We start from the raw sequence: 20834 nt of genomic DNA, 5'->3' as shown, positions 1-20834 counted from the left end.
GCTCTATGGATCAGCCAGCAAGGGTGTCATGATCGCTGTACCATGAGTATCCTCTCCCTCAAACAGGCTGACATTTCCGTTATTTGTTTTCCCAGTGACAAAAGACAATTACTTGAATCACAGTCAGTCTTTATCAGTACAATTAGAGTTTTGGCTGGATATGTCAAAATATACCTTTTCTATTCTTTTTTTTTTTTTTGCTTACCCTTCTTATTAGTCAAAAAACTATTGAAGGGAAAATAGTGTCAAATATGCTTTAAGCCACCTTCCACTGAATTGTATACAACATATCTAACTCCAGTTTTGCCGCTTCTAAAGAATATTGGGAAAATGTGAATGTGACGAATCCTCAGTGAATGAAAAACATTAGACAGAGTTTCTGTATCGACCACATTTAAAAAAAAAATAGACGCAAGTATCTTAAAATAATTATGAATAAAAGGACAATAATATGGGTCCACAAAGCTTACCTATAAATGTTGTATAAAAATTCTTATCACAGATGCACCCTATATACAAATATAGTTGTTGAAATCTAGCTTTTTCAAATCAAAATACTGTATAATAGTTAAAATTTAGCAATGGAATTTGATTCGCTTTTCTCACCCAGGCTGATTTGGATATCTAGGCTTCAAATTCTTTGTATGTATTGACCCACTGTGTTTATAGTCACATTTCTTGTTTCCCCTGACCAAGCTGACTACCTGTAACAATTTTTCTATTATTAACTATTCTGTAAACAATGAGTTGCTTATGGTCAATTCTATACACCCAGAGACAGATCCACAGCAGATGTAAATTGGCATAGTTCTGTTGACTTCAGTGGAGCTATAATAGTTTACATCAGTTGAGGATCAGATCACACATTTCTTTTTTTTCTTTTTTGCCCGTGAAACTCTGAAATAATAATTCAGCAATAGTGTTGGCCTATGGTGATGCATTTCGCTAACATAAGAATTTTTACATCCAGATATTTACAAGATGACCGTAAGACAAACTTTCAAAAGGGAAGCATAACTTCTGAGGGTGATTTCAGAAGTAAATCTGAGTATCTGGGCCTTTGACTACTTGATTATGGGAACAAATTAGATAGTTGGAAGAGCAAGTACTCAGGGTGGTGCCTGCAAAAAGGAAGCCGAACCCTGGCCTGTGAGAATTTAGCCCTATATTCTTATTAATCCATCCTGAAGTCTTCGGGCCTGTCTCCCCTGGAAGTCAGTGGGAATTTGGCCTGAGAGAGGAACTATAAAGTGCTCCCCATGATACTTGCTCTGCTGCTCCTAACTCTGACAGGGTCCTGGCATCTTGTGTTCATGGAATGACAGTATAGGTTTTCTTGATCCATAACTGAAGTGATCACAGTGGCTCAGGAATTAGACATCTCTTAAGGGAGCTCTGTTTTCAGGCAGGAAGTATAGATTGACACACATCAATAATAATGTGCTTAATTATTTTTTTTTAAATTATTAGCAGCCTGAAAGTATGCAAGGACTAAAGAGTTTAAGGTTTGTTTACATTTAGGCTGTAAGAGGTGCCTCTTGTAAGTATTAAGATAAACAAACTGAAGCTGTTGTTTTCATTAGCATGTAACACAGAGTCCAGTTTCCTTACCTCACATAACACTAAAGTAAAGTTCAGTGACAGAAAGCAACTTGATCTCCTACAAGTATGAGTCTAGATAAACTACAGTACAGAAAAAAAATCCAGATTGTATACCTATTGACATTGCTTAATAAAAACATCTAGAATACTGGTGCTTCTGGGTGTGTTTCCAATAGGAATGTGATTACAGTGCTATATGGATTAAGTTACAATCCTTTGAATTCTGACCTTCAGTCTAAATCAGCTTTAGAGGTTACTCTTTTTCCGATTTGTGAGACTGCAGCAAAAAAAAGAGTTGGTACTGCTGGAAGGAAGCAGGACGAGGTGGGGGAGGGGACTTTGAAGCCATATGAAAGGTTTTCTTCTGCAGTTGCTTTGTAACAACAAATATAGCAGCCCGATTCTAAGTGATTATACAAAGTTCTAAAATCTAGTATGCAGGAATTGGGATTTCTGTGAATATAATTGCAACTGAGACCCAATAGAAGAAAGATTGGACCCTGGGCAAACAAATGAATTTGCATGACGTAATTGCAAGTAAAGATCAAAGCAAATCACTAGGGTTGATTGCAATTAAACAATTCAATAGGGATTCAATTGATAGAAGTGTGAAAATAGTTGTCCATGCAATGATTATTTTAATTTAGACTTGCACTTTTCCCTTTTCATTACAAGGCCCAAAGCATGGAATCTTTATGAATTTCACTTTTAGAAGACACTTGACCATTCCTGTACGTCGAAAGAAAAATACTTGTGGCTGATGGAGTATTTGAAGATTGAGGACATACGTATTTATTATATTCAACTAACCCAAGGGTTGTGATTTAGGAAGTTATGAACAAACTTAGTGTGTGTTTTATGAATAATTGTAAGTCTTTTCGTAACTATTTTGTCAGATTTGAGTTTGGGCATTTAATTCTCACCATTCCTCTTAGATGCTTAATTTTTTTAAATTAAGTAGCAAATTCACCTTTTATTTTAGTCTTGTGTGTCATTGGTCAAAAACTTATGCAGATACTGACAAATAACCAAGATACAGTAATTACCCACTACTCCATCTACTGTTGAACAGTGACTTTACCAATGCTAAGAGGAAAAAAATATATGGCAGAAAGTTAGGAAATAATAACAAAATGGGATTCACAACAAATAAACTCATAATTTCTATGGTTAGTTGACACGCATATTGTTCTGGCAGAATTTAAAAATTCTGAGCTGGTTTGTAATTCAGAATTGAAAAACAAATAGTGATTTTCCAGCTCCTGTTACACCTTATGGAAGGTGCTCACAAAACTGGTTTTGTGCACGTTACCGGAAAAATGGGTAGAGAAAAGACAATCCAGTTTTGCTGAGATGGCTTATGTTATACAGGGTACTGAATTTATGCAGCTGGCAAAGTTATTGCTCTGAGAAAACTGGTAATGATATTGCTTCTTCCATTTTAAATGAGTTATCAATAAATCAAGGATGAGGAAAGTTGTTAAAAAGTAGGTCATGGAGAACTAGCTACCTAAAAGCTTCAAATTTGCAAAATCATATTTTATATTGTTTACAGTAACCAGTTAATCATAATGTCAGATAACACCTGATTATTCTCTTAGTTAAAACACAGTCTCTACATTGCGTTTAATTCTTTTATATTCTGTAACTAAACATTGTTAGGAGCTGTTCATTATAACGTATATTATTAATAATACACTAATGATGAACTGTGTAGATTATTTGATGACTTGCTTGTTATATGAATAAACAAATTATCTATAACTCTGTATGATAAATGGTGATTATGTTACTGTTTTTGAAAATATTCTGGCTTTTCATGCTGAAATAGCATAAAGGTGGTTATGTAAATCATTAAAAATAGTGTTAGCAGTTCCCAGTTTGCTTTTTCCATTTGGGCCTCCATCCTACAAACATTGCATAGCTTTACCCAGAAGCAGTCCCATAGATTTCAGTGTGACTGCCCATGTGAATAAAGTTACTCACATGCTTAAGTGTTTGCCAGATTGAGGTTTTAATATTAGAGAGATTCTCAAAAGTACCTAAGTGGTTTAGGAGCACATGTCCCATAGAATTTCAGTTGGATTTGTGTTCCCAACTCACTTAGGCACTTCTGGAAATCCCACCTTAAAAGGTATTGAACTTTGAGGAACCTGCTTACCATTTAAATAATATTCAGAAATTCAATTAACTATATATCATATTATTAAAATAAAGGATGTTGTTCTTAGTGGAGTTGTAATAGCATCCTGCTGGGAATCTCTGAATCAAGAGTAAGGTCTTGATCCCTCAGCTTGGGCCAGTAGCATGTCATGGCAATGGCCTGCTCGACTGTCAGGGAAGTGGTGCCATTGCTGACTAGAGTATCCACTTCAGAACATTCGATAGATCACCACTATTAGTGGTTTCATATGAAAGCCAAAAATGTGTTTTCAGTACAGCGACTGCTGAGAGAGGAGAGTGATAGATTTGGGGGAATGTGGAGTAAGACAAAATACAGGAAATCTCTATATATAGTATTACAGATATTTAAAATGTACTGTCACGTTTAAACAAGCAAACAAGACAAGACAAACCCCAAACACCGCAAACAAACTTTTTTTGATTTTCTACTGGAATACCATATATATCTATATTGCTCTATATTATACTATTTATATATGTAATATGTATATTTCTATCTTACCTCTTACTGTACCTCTTGTTTAGTGAAACCCTTCAAATATATATACTTCAGTGCATGCCTAGAAGGGCAAATTATAGACATAATCTTCCATTATGAGACTAAAAAAGAAAGTGCACATCACACAATTTTTTTGTTCATGTATTTTTAGATGAAAAATAGTGAACCTTCAAGATAACTGCTATCAGATTAGATTTTGAATACAGATAGTATGCATTCCTTCTACAGAAAGTCTATGGGTTACTTGATTTTATAGTCATTTTTACAATGTATAAGTATCTCTGTCACAGAAATTAATGGATTATTTTAAAAAGCGGTATTTAATTTAATGTAGCCATTGGTGTATCTTTTGACTACTAACTACCGTCAGCAGTTTGCATGTTTAATGATTATGCATTATACTGTAATTCATCATAACTGAAAGAACATAATTCAGTGTTAATAATTTATTAATCAAGCCCTGTCCTTTCTAATCTTAGTGATATTTTTCAGAAGTAATTTTTTGAATGGATGACTTCTGCCACTGTTTTTCTTTGCTTGTAATCACCAAAGACTTTCTATTTTTGGTCAACTGAGTAGCATGAAGCACTAAGAACTCCCATCAAACATTGCAAACTTCTACTACAGCTAGGCATGTATCTAGGCAACAGCTGCTATGTGTAAAATAAAACTTGTTTGGAAACATAGAGATTTTGTCTGTTTGCGGGGATTCGACTGTTATATTAATGTTGTTGTAAGGAGTCCAAAAATGAACTTCATTCAGTAATAAAATAATCTTAGAATGTATTGTATTTTTGTTTTCAAACTAAAAAATATACAGGTAGTCATCCTGTGCCTCTGTTTAATGTTTATGTAGTACTTTTTATGTGGAGACAAATACTGAAATACTTAATACCACAGTTCTACATCATGATCTTCTGTCTTTATCTAGTCAGTTTTTGTAATATGCCTGTCACTGCAATATATGTAAATACCCCAAAATTACTGTTCCAAAGGATCCCAGTTTTAAAACCAGTGGGAGGACTTGTGGAGCAAGGAATTATTTAATGCAAGTAAGGGTGGTGGAACTCCTTGGTACTGTGTACGTGTAAAGAGCACAGTCTTGATTTCTTATAAATCCTTGGATGGCGATTAGGTATACAAGGAATACAGAATAAGGACAAATTCAGACCTAGGGTAAAACATGTGCAACTGTAATGAAAGTCTGTTCCAAATTCAGCAACAATGTAAAACTATATAATTTACTGGTGGGGTGCAAGTGGTAAATAGCATAACCTGTGCTGATTGGGCATTCGGTGACATGAGTGTTCAAACCAAGGTGGTGGATCAAGGAACACAGCTGAAGGGAGACTGTAAGGTAAAGCAGAACCCTGCTTTATGTATGAGAAATGCATAATCTGGCCTTTTATAGCTATATAGGATGAGATTATCAACTAGTATAAATCAGCATATTGTTACTGATATCAATGCTGATTTAAACCATCTGAGGATCTGGCCCATAATATCAACTGTATAATAAGTTCATAGTTTAGACCATCACATGAAATAATTATATTGACTATCTGATGTCTGAAGACTGGACTTCAGCATAAAGAACTTTAAATAACAGTTTAATGTATGTGTAAACAAAGTGAACCCTCTTTTATCTACCAGTCTCCTCTTTTTTGCTTTATTATACATGAAACCGTTGTGATTAAATAGCTCCAATTACCATATTATCTTCTACTGTCAACATGAATGCTACAGAACATGTTAAAATATTCAGAATAGATTTTTTTCCTGCAGTGCTAAGAGCTCTTTTTCTGACCATCTTATACCTGACTGTAGCTCACCCCATGTCTGCCACCACTGTATTAGGCTGTCTGTGTGTAGTTTTTTTTTAATACAGATATAGGACACACTTCTGAAATTCTTATTCAGGCACTTCCATTAAGGACTGATCCCTTAGTCACACAAATACAAAATTAAACCATAGAAGATGTATTCATTTTAGTAAGCAAAGGTTTCAAAATGGCTACATTTATTTCATAAACTGTGTATTTGATTTAAAAATAAAATAAAATGAAATGTGTTTGTGTGGCAATAATCTACATTACTAGGAGTCTTGAGTGTTTCCTTATATGTTTAAACCATTTTTGTCTTTACGTAGCAACTTCTGGAATTTTAAAGGTTTGTTTGATTTATTTATTAAAAGGGATATTGAGTAATGTTTTAAAATGTTAGATAATACATAACAACATATTTCAGTTTTGAAATATCTCCAAAATAGCTCAGGCCTTCATTCTGCAAAAGCATGTGCATAATTTTGCTCATGCAAGTAGATGGATTCTCCTGAAGGGAGTAAAGTTGAGCTTTTTTTTTTTTTTAAAGTGTTAGCAGGATTGGCTAGAGGTGTGTGTGTGTGTGTGTTTGTGTTTTAACAATGTAATTAACACTTATACATGCCACACTAGTAAGACTTCAAACTAAACACTTTTTGAAACAGGCTGAGATTCCACAGAACAATTATTTGTTTGTTTGTTTTTCATTCTCTCTTATTCAATTTTACCTGACAAAACTGGACATCTCCATGATAACATATTTGTATTTCTTTTACAGCTTAACATCATAAACAGTATTTTTAGCATGTTAAACTTATGTGAATATAAAGAAGTAAACTAATTCAGTTTATGCTGGCTAGGTGGGCAGGCCCAATAGAAATCTGCTTATTTTGACCTGAGCTCCCATATATGGTATGTGACTATCCCGAGATTGCTTTTCTGCACTAAACAAAATGCAACTCTAGGTGTGTTTGCAGCTTGAAGTCCTCTTGTAGCTTTGGCAAAACAGTTTGCTTTCCTGAGGTGCTTTCTCCAGAAAATGTCACTCACTTGGATATGATAGCTGGACGATTTTTCTCATCTAGAAGTATTGCTTTCATTAGTTAAATTAAGGTAAGGCTATGTTACCAGAACAGTATATAACAACAAATTTTGTCAATGAAAAACATTTTAAATCTGTTTATTCAAGATAAGACTAAATTTTATTTAATACATTAGAACTGGGCATAGTCTCAAGTATTTCTTTTGCAAATAATCAGACTGGTTTTCTCATCATACTTTGATTATTTTTGCTCTAAAAGTACGGAATTTATAAGAGTTAAGTTAACTGAAAAATATTTTATAAAAACACAATCATCCAAAGAAAACGTGTCAAAATTTAGATACTACATATTATATATTCAATGTTTTACACTTAATTTATATCTTTTTAATTTTAATAGGCCATTTTCAATGGCAAATAAACAAAAATGCAATAATATTAACTTGACATTTGAAATGAGTTTATATTAAAATACATTTTACATTAAATAATTATTTAAATACAAGAGTGGTGAGATCTAAACTTTATATATTTCAGTGTTTGATGTCACATCTAAGTTTTTAACTACATAGGTGTACATTTCCTCTCATTTCATTGGAAATGGCCACTACACATTTTTGAAAAAATGATAAAACATTAATCCTGATAATTGAGTACTAATAATTTAAAATACAAGTCAAATGCCTTGTAAACTCAGTTCTGATTGTTTTGAGACGTACAGGTATTTAGGTATTTCACGTGTATCTGTATGTTATGCACTGTTAGAAGGTTCCAGATACTGTGTTAAATAGCTTAAAATTGCATTGGGCAGACTTCAGTGTGAAAAGGTTGTATAGTATGAACAGACATTTTCTTTACCAGGTAATCTTTGAATTTGTAACATTTATCATCAAATATCTATCAGAATTGCATGTCTACACTTACATTTTGTGTGCTTAAGAGTTTCTGTGAATATCCTTGTTTAGCTTCACTTATTGAGGTAATAATGGTTGTTTAATACTTTAAACCTGGCTTAATGAAAACAGGCACGTTTAAACTGAGTTAAATTTTTAAAAATATATTACTGAACCAAAAAAAGGACTCACTGCTTTTTCTAGCGAGAAGCAGAAAAAGATGGGAAAGAAATCTTGTGTAATTTCCACCAGAAGATATGAATGGCTAGCTGGAGGAGAGACACTGCTTATTGACAGAGCGCTTGAGCTATGTTCTGCACCTACAGCAGCTGTTTATTCAGATATCATAGGCTCCTTCATTTACATACTAAATTTTTCTATAGCAGCAAGGTTGAGTCAGACAGCACAGGGCTCATTTCAATTGTTACATTTAAACCAATAAGGTTAGGACAAGAGAATAGCTGTGGTTTGCATTACAAAAACAAAACAAAAAGCCCGGAGGCTACATGGGCAGACCTACAAGACTAAGCAAACAAATAGAAGGGATGAAGATTCTGCTGTTTCTTTGTCTAAGGCTCTCAGATATTATCTGCTGCTGTTCAGTGGGGGGAACAGCCCATTCCTCAAAGCTGTTACTAAACAGAACAGTGGGAGCTGATGGTTCAGAGTTTGGTGCTAGACACAAAGTCCCCAGTGCCACTTCCGACTCTAAGTCTTCCTGTGAAAGTCCACTTGGTGGTTTTTCTCTCTGGAAAACTTGCTCCCCTCTCCCTTCCCCGCCCCCCCACTCCAGACGCTTTTGCAGGCAGAGCCTGCAGCAGCAATCACACAAGATTTTGCTCTAAGCTCGGGTTTGCTCTCCAGAGACGCTTCACTTCTGTTCGAGTGAGAGCTACTAAAAACCAGGGCAGTCGGCAGCAGAGCTCCGCACTGTACTTTCCCCAGGAATAAAGCTATGTGAGGAATGGAGGTTTAAGTCAGAGAACGTGAAGGGAGCACATAAAACTGGTGGATACAGCAGATCCAATCACTGTAAGTACAAACCGGCGGTTTTAAAAATTGCATGGAGTGACAACAGCTGTCCTGCGATGCAAAGCAGGAAGATAACACAGGTCTTTTCTGTTGAAACTTAAAAAAAACCCAGCCACCTCATGAAATGGCCTAATTGCAAAACAATGTGTACTTTTCCAAGTACTTCAGCAACTTTGCATGAGATCCCATCCATAAGTACTTTCTCCATTTCATGATTAGGGTAATACCCAATTATAAATCAACAGTTTTAACAGTTAATTTTCTCTGTTTCAGGCTTGGGTTTCTAGGCTTCCTTCAAAGCAGATGTTACATGGCTCTATTTATTGTTTTCAGTCAGTTTTGTTCCTTCTATTTGGTTTCCTGCAGTGTTAATGGTTCATTGAAAATAAATAACACGATGATGAGTTGTTGGGCTGGGAAGGGTGGAGCAGGAGGCAGGTATGGGTAATAGTGGATCCCCAAAAAAGACAAAATGCGGTTGGAAGGTCACCTTAGTAAGAAGTTAGAATGCATGACAGAGATCTTGACAGTACTTTTTGAAGCAGGAAATCCTTTTGCTTAATACGTTTAAATTTTCCAAACACCAGGTAAAACATACAGTTCCCCAAAGGAGAACTTTTCGAGAAGATAGAATAAACATCTACACAGATAAAACGTGACGTTTATTAATATTTTATGTGGCTCCTTTAACTTCCAGATTCTAAGTTCTTAGGTCTAAAGCTCTTTAAAGTATCATTAAATTATACATCTTGCTTTTGAACAATCAAGACTCACAAGTATGTATTTCTTAAGGTGTTTTTGACAAACATCAATAAAATGTATGGCTGCTGTAGTAAGACTTATTCTATGAAAATAAAGGTGTCACTGACTTTAAAATCATTCCTTAGATGCAGATATATTTCAGCGAAGAGACAAGAAGGAAAACTAACAAAATTTAAGAACTGATAGAACTTGTATGTAACTTTTTAATACCGTTTGTCTCTTAAATAATTAAAAAGACAATGTTGACAGGAAGGTTTTTTAAATAGTTTTCTATGTAGTCAGAATTCTTTTTGCCCCAGTCATACTTTTCAGAATAAGTATTTACAGTTCCTTACTGAAAATGTTTGTCCAGAGTATTTGAGATAATTAAGGGTGTATAAATTTGTATATATATACACACACATAAGTACTCACAAATCATGGATTTCTTTACTGCTTTATTCCTAAAGCCCAGTATATTCTACTGTTGAGCGGCCGTAGTCTTTCAAACCTGAAAAATCTGTGTGGTGACAGACACAGAATCCTAACTAAGCCGCTCTTCACCTTCTGGAGCACACAGCATAAGAATGCGCAACTCCAAAAGCAGGGCTATCATTTTCTAAGTTTTGATAGATACAAAATATTTTATAAGAGCCAAAAAATGTTTTGAAGACCAGAAAGCTTAAGAGTTCATTTTTAAATTTCTGTATGTATTGGAAGTATTGACGCAAAGTGGTACTTGTCTCCTAAAGAGAATAATACTGTTCCCATTTCAGTCAGATGTCAAAATATTTCATTTGTAAGTGTCGGAAATAGGTGAATGAAAGGTAGTATTTTTTTTTTAAAAAGTAATATTTAAAAATTAGAGAGCTGTGATCATCTGCTTCTGTTCTGAAAATTATTCTTTTTAATCTCGTCTTTGAAGTAAGTACTTGAATTAAAAAAACTGGACTTCCTCATATATTCTGTACTTCTGTATATTGGTAGGATTACAAGAAGAGTGAAAGTGTAATGAAAGAGTATTCCAGTTTTTGAGGTGACATTTTTCTCCAGTATCTTTTTCCTTTAATTTCTTCACGTTTAGTTTTTGAAATCATTACATTTATTTGTGAGTGGAAAATGTTTTCAAAGAGAAAAAGAATGCTGTTTTGAAAAAAATATGTATATTTTTTGCTGTTGAAAGAGACAGTATTTTCCTGTGAAGAAATATTCTGATTAGAAAATTGCCATTGTCTTTGAAATTTTGGGGTAGAATAGAACTGTGGTTGAAAAAACCTAGATCATATGCCAGCTATATTTATTTGGATAAGCTTAGTTTTTTCACTTTGAAAATTTATTTTCAGCTGGAAAAAATGTTTTAAATTATAGTCATTTTATAAAAATTGCTTCTAGCAAGCAAAAAAAGTCTGTGGAAAACCCATAATTTAGACAAGTACCTACACTTTATTTGCTCTGTGCTGCGGAGATTTAGAATCCCTTCCCATTTACAGTTTACTTTTCGCAGAACATTATTAACTTTTTGGCTTCATACATGATCTTCTGTCAGATGCTTTTGATTTGTAATTTAGCAAAGTATAATAAACAGTGCAAAAGTCATGAATTTTCCTCCGCATCCTGAGCTCTGTGGTAGGGAAAATGTGATAAAATGTGTACCTTAAGTCTTGTTTGATGATCTCTCAAAGCAAGTTTGCCTTCTGGAAATAATTTCTGGGGTTGAAGAGCATGGTATTAACAGATTTAATGTGGCTATTCAGTGGATTGGTGGAGTACTATGTGAGGTTTAACAAAATGAGAGAGACAAATTGAACATCAACAAAACCTACATCTGTGAAGAATCATAAATTTAATTAGTAAAAAAGGCAAACTTAAAATACCTCATTAAGTAATCAGAATTTGATGTTACTGGTTTAAGATTCTTAAATAGGTGAATTTTAAGTAGTTTTGATGTCATTGTCCTCTCTTTTCCTTGTCATATATAATACAGTCCCAGAATCTGTTGTCCATGTTAAAGATGAAGAGGTGAATGTTACTTAAAATAATTAAATTATAAATAGTAATAACTTGTGATGCATTTTGAAGAATCTATATATCATTTATCATTTTAGGCAGTTTTAGTCTAATCAGGATGCAGAGTATAAGTGAGCAACAGCAAAAAGACGTTCATTGTGTATTTTTTGTGTGTCCCCTTGAATGGACTCTTAAACCCAAAACATTTTTTCCCCTTTGCTTAAAGGAGAAATGTATTTAATTGAGTTACTAAAATGTATTTTAGAATTTTGTTTGTATAGAAGCCTCATGGGAAAGGTGGGCAATCATATAAGAGTGAGCCAACGCCACCCAGAAATGTGTTTTTTTTCTCCCTAGTCATCATAAGTTTCTTTACTACATTGTAATTTTGTACCACACATAAAAAACTGAAAGCATGTGAAGTGTAGCATTTTGTAAACTGTAACTAATTTCGCTCACATCTGTGTCTAATTGTTGTCTGCATTCGCATTCTTGAGAGTAGATTTATTTTTCCTGGACCACTATGTGGATTCAGCTGACCAGCCTAAGTGAGGATTAGTTGTTTTAAAGTTATTTTGATTAAAGAGTCATTTTTAAATATGGTAACGAACAACACATGGTTTAAATAATCCTTGAGACACAAAGGAATATATCTGAAGTATGCCTAATGAAAATGAAGATCCTGGATATGAACTTTGATTTGTGAGAGTGTAAAAGGACAAATAAGGTATATATTTAATTTTCTAGGCTACATCTAGTTGAAAAACACATAGTCAAGTTGTTTTTTCCCCACACTAAATGAATCTAAGTTTAAAAAAATAAATAAAAACTGTTAATTTGGGAGTAATTACATTTTTGTTAATTTTTATTTTGGAATCAAAATTGTTAGGATTAAATCCATTTCAGAAATTGGTAAAGTAGTAATATTATTAAAAATATACTTCTGAGACTATGCCATTTAGAGTGTGTGTGTGTGTGTGTGTATATATATATATATATCTTTTAAAAAGAAAATATTTTTTCTTGTGTTCATTTGAGACGTATTTTAAATGACCTTCCACATTACTAAGCAGAGATAGCTCTTAAAACAAAGTTCTCACCTATAATTTATTCCAGGTGTATAGAAGTACCAGTAGAGGAACATATCCTTAAGGCATTCTGCTGCAGTTTCTGGGATTAAGAGTAAAAAAGTTTCCATCTTACATTTGACTATTTTTCTTTTTCTTACTTGAAAAAAAAGGATGGTGTAGCTGCTGCAAACACACATCTGATATTTCAGTTTGATTTGGCTTGCTAAAGAGTATTGAAAAGCACACTATGCAATACTTTAAATACACAGTTATAAAAAGATTGAAGTTTTTCTGTATGCATTATTGCATGCTTCTTGACATCACTTGTAACGTTATACATTGCCTGGCTGCATCTAGCAGTGGTTTACTCTGGCTAAAGTAGTAATTCTGTCTGTGATTAAAAATAACAAAAACTACACACGCATAAGTGAGATTTGCTTGGATGGTTTTTATGGCACTTAAAATGCCTCATCTCTCTTGTCTTTGTTCTGTGATCATCTAAGAGATGTCAGTTCAGGTTGAATGGAAATGCACATGAAGGATTCTGAATGTAGACATTTAGACATTGTATACCCTTGGTGGAAAAGTTTGTTTGTGCGTTCAAGCCAACAGCCTATCTTCACCTGTGCGTTATCACCTGCTGGCAATTGTTACTGGCTTTAGAGAAAAGTTTACTATCAAAGGCAATCCATTAAATGATGTCCAGCAGAATTCACATTCATAAAGTTTTTCTGATCACATCAGATGAAAATATACTAGTTAGCTGGGGTTTTGAAACGATTGTTTTTATTAAACTGGGAAGACTGCTAATTGGTTTCCACTGTAAAATCCAGGTTCCCTTCTGAATCTCAGTATGACAAAGAGCAAATAATGGAGAGGTCACACCAGTTACATTTTTAATAAGAGAACTATAGTCTTTTAAAGTTTGGTATCTGAAATTCTTACAGTTAGTTAGAAACCTTAATAGAACTCTGTCATGCAGAAGTGTGTTTTATTCTGCATTTTAATCCTGTTTTATTTTGCAATATGGTGACGTCTTTTAAAACTCTAATCTGCAGTGTTTAGAGATGGACATGGTTTTCAGATAGTTGCACAAAGTGGTTGGCCTAAATGATTTTCAGCTCTACATGGCAGATATATTTCCCATTTTAAGACAATATCTGATCTAGTGAATGTTAAATGACAGACAGATGAGGAAGAAAACCAACATAATAAGGTTAAAAAACCGTTGAGTTAAAGAGTGGGAGGGAGATATATTTCAATCAGTGATAACAAAAGATGAAAGATCTTCTGAGGATGCTGAGCTTTTACTGCTTGAGCTACTTCTGTACAGCATGTTCCCTGTGTTAACACCTACCTTTTTTCAGACACCTCTTTCTAGCTACCTTAGCAAGGCTGCTTTGCATGTTGATTGGGGGAGGGGTAATCCAGTTTGCAGCTGTCATAGGCCAGTGATGAATCACTATCCCGTCATTTGGCTGCCTTCCCCCTGACATGGGAAGGAGGGGGATAGACTTGCAGGAGGAAACAACAGTTGAGACTTCAATTTAAAGACAATATGCCTTTCACTGTTGCAGTATTCTCCTTTTCTTTTGCTTAAAGGACAGTATTGTCATCCGCAGTAATATTCTTGTTTAGATTAAGGATTGACATTAAAGCAGAATAATAGAGGCTCCTATTTGTTTCCCGGGTTTGCAGGTGCAAAAATCCCAAACCAGTTCAGATGTTGCTGTTTTCTCAAGTTGCAGGTAAGGATATGATTGATATTTAGCCTCTCTATAGAAAGTAGAATGGTTTGAAGAACGGTTTTTTACTTCAGGTAAAAGTATATGTTTATTATTTTCCACTTTAAACTGAAGAATATTACATCAATGTTTAGAGATTTCTGATGGGAATAAATACAATAAAGTCTGTAAACTATAAATAAATTCAGTTCTGCACTAAAATATATTTTTCATTTAAATGTTTGATAGTCTCTTGCTTCTGAAAAACCAAACCAAACCACCGCAGAACTGTAGTTGGGCTTTCAAAATGTGTGGTTTGGCTTTACTAGTGAAAGTTAAAATGAAACAATGTATTAAAGGTTTCTACAATAAAATCTCATTATAAATGTGAAAATCAGATGGTTAAAACAACATTTGTGTTTTAAGAATATTTACATTTCTACTATGGAAAGAAAAAGAAGTTTTATGTTTTTTAAATAAATATTAAAAAGTGCCTCCGCTATAATTTTTAAAGTGGAAACAGTCCAGGTTCAAATGCATTCATCGAAAAGTAAACAATACAAATTTTCTCTCAGGAGAGACTATTTAGAAAAGCTAAGTCATTGGCATTATAAGTTTTTGGAACAATGGAAACTAAAGCAATATATACTTTGTTTACAAACTTAACAAATGCAAGCTGAGAGATTTGTAACTGTGATCATGGCCAGAGGCCTGTTTTCCTTTTTATGAAACTGTTAATTGTTGAATCGAAGACATTTCTGGGGAATTTAGCTGTTTGTGTATTGTATAAATGTTGATTTTTTTTTTTTTTGCATTGAATCTGAATTGTTTTTGTTCTATTTTGACTAACTGACAGCTGAGGTACTGCAGAGTGTTGAAGCATACTAACGCCTGTATGGATTCAATGTAGGTTGCCTTATCCCTTTTCAATTGGGCACACTTTATGTAATCCACAAAGCAAACAAGGGAGCAGACATAATAGTGTTTTAATGCTGCATTTGTTTCAACGGAAACAGAGGAACAATTAAGTAGTTTGCCAGAGTAAACACATACATCAAGAATATCTCATTCCCTGTCACTAGACTATAGGTTTCAACAATTGCTTCAAGTGTTTTATTTGGTTTGGAGGCCCATTAAATTCCAATTGGGTGGTAAATTTTGAGAAAGCACAGTGTTATCTTATTGCTAAGGAAATGTATTGTTTTATACATTGATGAAACTGCCCGTTAAACATAATTTAAAAAGCGTAAGATAAGAATCTCCTAGGCATAGTTTCCTATATTTATATTTTATTCTGTTAAGGGTTACAATATTAGATATAACTGTTTTATTGTGAGTTGAATATATGGAGTGACAACACAAGAGTTAACGCTTTGATGATGAGAAAAAATGATTATGATGGGAAAACTATTGATTATTTACAAAGTATTTTATAATCAAGTAGAAATAATGGATTAGATGTTGTATGGACAAATCCTCCATAATTAAAGTTGAACGTATCAGTAAAATTGTCTGCTTCTTGATTTTAGGTCTATGGAAATGCAGGATCTAGCCAGCCCGCATAGTCGACTAAGTGGTAGTAGTGAATCCCCCAATGGTCCAAAACTTGATAACGCTCATATAAATAGTAATTCCATGACACCCAATGGCACAGAAGGTGAGCTACCATTTTCTCTGACTATGCTTCATATGTTATTCTTTCTCAAGAGATTGTTCCATCGATCTTTAAGTGAGTAAGTTTTATATAGAGAGAAAATTGTACTATTTTAGGTGTTCCATCTTTGTGTAATATGATGTGTAAAAGGCTATGTTCAATGTTTGTCAGTAATTAATATTATCAGCTTTCAGCAATAGCTCTCATACCATGTTTATATTCCCTTCACATATTTTCAGTGCATTTGAGTGGTATTATGTTGCTTAAACTAAAATAGTTGAAATCCATCAACAAAATAATTTGCATTTTAGTGATGAGAAGAACAGGAAATATCTACAGTTAGCTGCTATAAAAGGTAAATTATAATCAGTCATTGCCATTTCTCTATTTTAACTTTGGATTTGCATTTTGTGCAAGTTACTAAGTTTATGAAAGCTTTGCCATGTAAGCTAATACAAAGCTGTCCTTAAAATTTGTGTTGATATTTCCTAAAGATAATTTGATCGGCTGTATTCAGCTTCTGCTCTTATGATCGATTGTCCAAAATTCAAATAGTTATAATAATTCAGTGAAGGTAAAATATGATATATATTTTTCATGTTTTGATGAAAAGAGGAGAAATAGCCGAAACAAAAAACAATCGACTTATCAACTGGCTATATTTGTTTCAATATAATACTAAGAGTACCTCAACACATCTCCCCTACAAATAATGCCTTCTGTAAAAATGTAGAGCTGTTCGAGTAATTGTGGAAAGCAGTCTTTACTACATTCTTGCAGCAAAAGAAAACAAAAGATCATGAGTTTCTAGTGTATTCACAAATCTGAAACTTAGACTCGCATTTTTTTTATAAAACAGATTTTTATAGCGTACATTTGAGTATTACTTGTAGTAAAGACGTACTGCATGTTAAAACTTGGTCACCTTAGCCTCTAATGATAGAACAAGAAGCAATGGGCTTAAACTACCAGCAAAGGAGATTTAGGTTGGACATTAGGAAAAAGTTCCTAACTGTCAGGGTAGTTAAACACTGGAATAAATTGCCTAGAGAGGTTGTGGAGTCTCCATATCTGGAGATATTTAAGAGTAGGTTAGATAAATGTCTATCAGGGATGGTCTAGACAGTATTTGGTCCTGCCATGAAGGCAGGGGACTGGACTCGATGACCTCTCGAGGTCCCTTCCAGTCCTAGAGTCTATGAATCTATGAAAAAGCCAACATATAAATAATGAGCCAAACTGTTTTAGATATGCATTGCATTCTTCCAGGAAAGACATCTGTCAATCAGGTAGATGTCCCCCCCTGAGCTCCCTAAATATCTCCGTTATCCACTCTAATTGGAGTCGACTGTTGTTTGGGATGGCTTATCAAAAGCTGGCAGCCAATTGTGCTGGAGTTGTGTATAATTTACTTTATACTGTTGCTACAAAATAAGGTTTGTAAGATTAAACTTTAAGTCATTTTTAATTCTAATAACCTATAATATTAACCTCTGGGGTTCTTTTTGTTCGTTTTTGTATTTAAATAAATACTTACATATGATTGTGGTTTTCCTGTTATTTTAATTAAAGTAGAAAAAATTAAATATTCCATGCCCACAAAAGACTCTTCTGTCATTTATGTATTATCAGATATAATTTTGGAACAGGGTAAATGTCCTATTTTCAAAAGTTACTTGGGCACCTGAGAGCCTAAATTCCATTGACTTTTAGTGGGTCTTAGGTTCTTATGCCTTGCATAGTGACAGGTTTCAGAGTGGTAGCTGTGTTAGTCCATATCAGCAAAAACAACAAGGAGTCCTTGTGGCACCTTAGAGCCTAACCAATTTATTTGGGCATGAGCTCGTGTATTTATACTTGCTCCTGTATTTTTCACTTCATGCATCTGATGAAGTGGGTTCTAGCCCACGAAAGCTTATGCCCAAATAAATGTGTTTGTCTCTAAGGTGCCACAAGGACTCCTCATTGTTTTTAGGTTCCTAAGTGACTTCTGAAAGTGAGACTTAGGCACTTTCGAAAATTTCACCCATAACTTAATTTCATTAAACCAACACATAGCTTTTAATAGTGTGAGTTCAAAGCCCTGATGATCACTAAGGTCTTTATTATAAATGTTCCCAGTTTTGGCCCTTCTATTCAATCTAGAGGTACTTCAGCAACACAGAAGTGGAGCATGTTTCTTTGAACCACAAGACTCTTCTCTTGATCTGGCCACAGAACTCCTTATAGACCTAATCGGAGGTGTGCACACACAGAACAAAGCTAATCTAGGCCCCTAACTGTTTTGTTTTTAAGGAATGAGTTATATGTATAGTTTCCACTTCTGCCCCAACTTCAGCCAAATACCATTCAACAAATAAATTTGCAAATAATGTCTGTATTTTAGTCAGTGTAATGTTGAGTTTTATTGAGAAATGTAAACTAAACCACTGTAATTTGTTTTTAACATAGTTCATTTCAGACTTCAGAATTTTTAAGTTCATGTCTTATCATTTAGGTTAAATTCTACCAAGAAAAATGTAGTTTTTCAAAGAAATTTTACTACCTGAGATGAAGCCCAACAGTTTTCTTTTGTTTGCAATTTCCCTTCAGGTGACATGACTCTGCTCAACACTGCAGACTGGTTGCTAAGTACTAGTACACAGACCACTGCAGGTTTGTGTAGCCATGGTGAACACAGCAAAAATGTTAGCATGCATTTTAAGATGATGTCAAAAAAAATAATTCTGAAAAGTATCTCATGGCCACTGTTTCCAGTCTAAGTTGAAATTTATAAAAGGTGCAGTAGTAATTCCTATAATTGTGGTTACCCTCAGTGACAAATAATTAATTTAAGTTGGTGAAAGAAGTCTCAGATAATTCATTCTAGAATCAGATATGCACATAGGGTCAAATTCTGTTCTCAAATACAGGAATAATTCCAACTGAATTTAGTGGGAGTAGCATAAGAATCCAAAGGCAGAATTTTCCCCTGAACCTGCCAGTATGTATTTCTTGCTCTGGGGAAAACTTTTTTTTTTTTTTTTTTTTTTTTTTTTTTTACTGATGATCAACCTTTAGAAAAACAAGATGAATGTAGCATTTTTTTTTTTAAATTAAGCATAAACTAAAATGATTTTTTCTTGCACACTCTTCTGAAGTACGATCTGGTTTAAAATGAAATTACAGGTTCTAGGGATGTACATTGTATATGGCTGCCAAATACTTCCCTTAAAATGCTACAGTATGAAACATGTGGTTTGCTTGTTTGTTGCATGTGGAGTGGAAACGTGTTGTTGAACATTCATGAGTTAAATGTAATATGCGAAAATGACTGTTAAGATGACTGTGGGCCTCATTCTCATTTAAACAAAGGACCCCTTTACATCACTCTGCTGCTTTAAAGGGGCCTTAATGTAAATGAGACTCATGTCCTCAGGTGTATACATTTTTGCATGTTATAAGTTTGTTATAAAGATATGTTAAGTTTCATTTCACTGTGGGTGTGAATTGGGCAGAATTCCATACCCGAGAGTGCAAAATGTGTTCTGTAAATTAGGGGGCAATGGGAAAATCTGTCCCAAAGTGAAATGGCCCTGTTTCAAACAAATGTTGTTTAATTCCTCTCAGACACGTTTTCAGACATGCCTCTTATTGATGATGTACTACAGGAGGATGTGGTTGCTAGATAGATGACTGTTATTAGCTAATATTTTTAGCTTCACACTTAGTAGTAAGCTTTCAAAGCACTGAATGGGGATTTAGTTGTGTGATTGAATCATACAGTTTAATCCTTGCATACTGCTGTGATAATACATCCTTTAGATTGCTTAATGATACATGGTATGGCACCCACATTTGTTGCAATGCAAAATGTGCCCTGGTACAAAGGTGGGCCACACAATCATAGACGATTATGAATACCTTGTAACCATGGTTGCCAGTGCAGAGATTCCATTTTATTGGCCATTTATTTACCTGTTCCTTATAAGTTGGGTAAATTTGTCTATCCATCCAAAATAATTTCAAAGGAGTTTTGATAAGTCTGACTTATTCTTGCTTCAGATGCCAATTCCTCTATGAGATGATCTCTTAAATTATAAATCAAAGCAATATTCATTTAAATTCATATCAGGCCATAAGAGTCATTACGGCCTGTGTTGGTGTGTGGTGAGGAGGAAATAAAATTTGTTCATTGTTTTAGGAAAAGCCAGAAATAATACAGTAATTTCTTACTGTTTCATTTGGTTTCTCCTATCCTAATATGCCAGCCCAGAGTGTAAATCCTCCTACCAGCAGATGGAGAAGGAACAGGGAAAGCGAGACCTCTTGTCATATACTTCTTTTTTTAAAGGGATATGGCAATCTGGCTGATCCTGCTTAGTTGGAGGCTTCCCAAGCAATAAATTTGATAGTAACACTAAAAGATTTGTTTGAAAATGTTCAGGAAAAAGTAAACTCAGATAACAAAACAGGAGAGGATATCTGTAATATTTGCACTTTACCCCATTACTGTAGTCTCTGAGTGCCTCACAATCTTTTAATGTAATTATCTTTTACCACACCCTTGTGAGATAGGGAAGTACT

At 34.2% G+C, this 20834-nt stretch overlaps 1 protein-coding gene across 17 annotated transcripts in view; it reads left to right on the top strand.

Annotated features, from left to right (window-relative positions):
- Positions 1 to 20834, top strand: part of EYA1 (EYA transcriptional coactivator and phosphatase 1) — a 257074-nt gene that overhangs the window by 104538 nt on the left and 131702 nt on the right. For 3 of the 17 annotated variants that reach the window (XM_075063077.1, XM_032794466.2, XM_075063075.1), the window contains exons 1-4: positions 8474 to 9072; positions 14589 to 14638; positions 15471 to 15520; positions 16144 to 16271. In XM_075063077.1, coding sequence (XP_074919178.1) covers positions 15510 to 15520; positions 16144 to 16271 — 139 coding nt within the window. In that variant the 5' untranslated portion in view covers positions 8474 to 9072; positions 14589 to 14638; positions 15471 to 15509. Of the gene's footprint in view, positions 1 to 8472; positions 9073 to 14588; positions 14639 to 15470; positions 15521 to 16143; positions 16272 to 16579; positions 16624 to 18860; positions 18924 to 20834 lie in introns of those variants that run through there. The other 14 variants (XM_032794474.2, XM_032794473.2, XM_075063078.1 and 11 more) reach the window with 10 other exon arrangements.

Source organism: Chelonoidis abingdonii, chromosome 2, assembly GCF_003597395.2.
Source record: "Chelonoidis abingdonii isolate Lonesome George chromosome 2, CheloAbing_2.0, whole genome shotgun sequence".
NCBI lineage: Eukaryota > Metazoa > Chordata > Testudines > Testudinidae > Chelonoidis > Chelonoidis abingdonii.
Note: the sequence above shows the minus strand (reverse complement) of the source record. Positions and strands in the feature narration are given on the sequence as shown.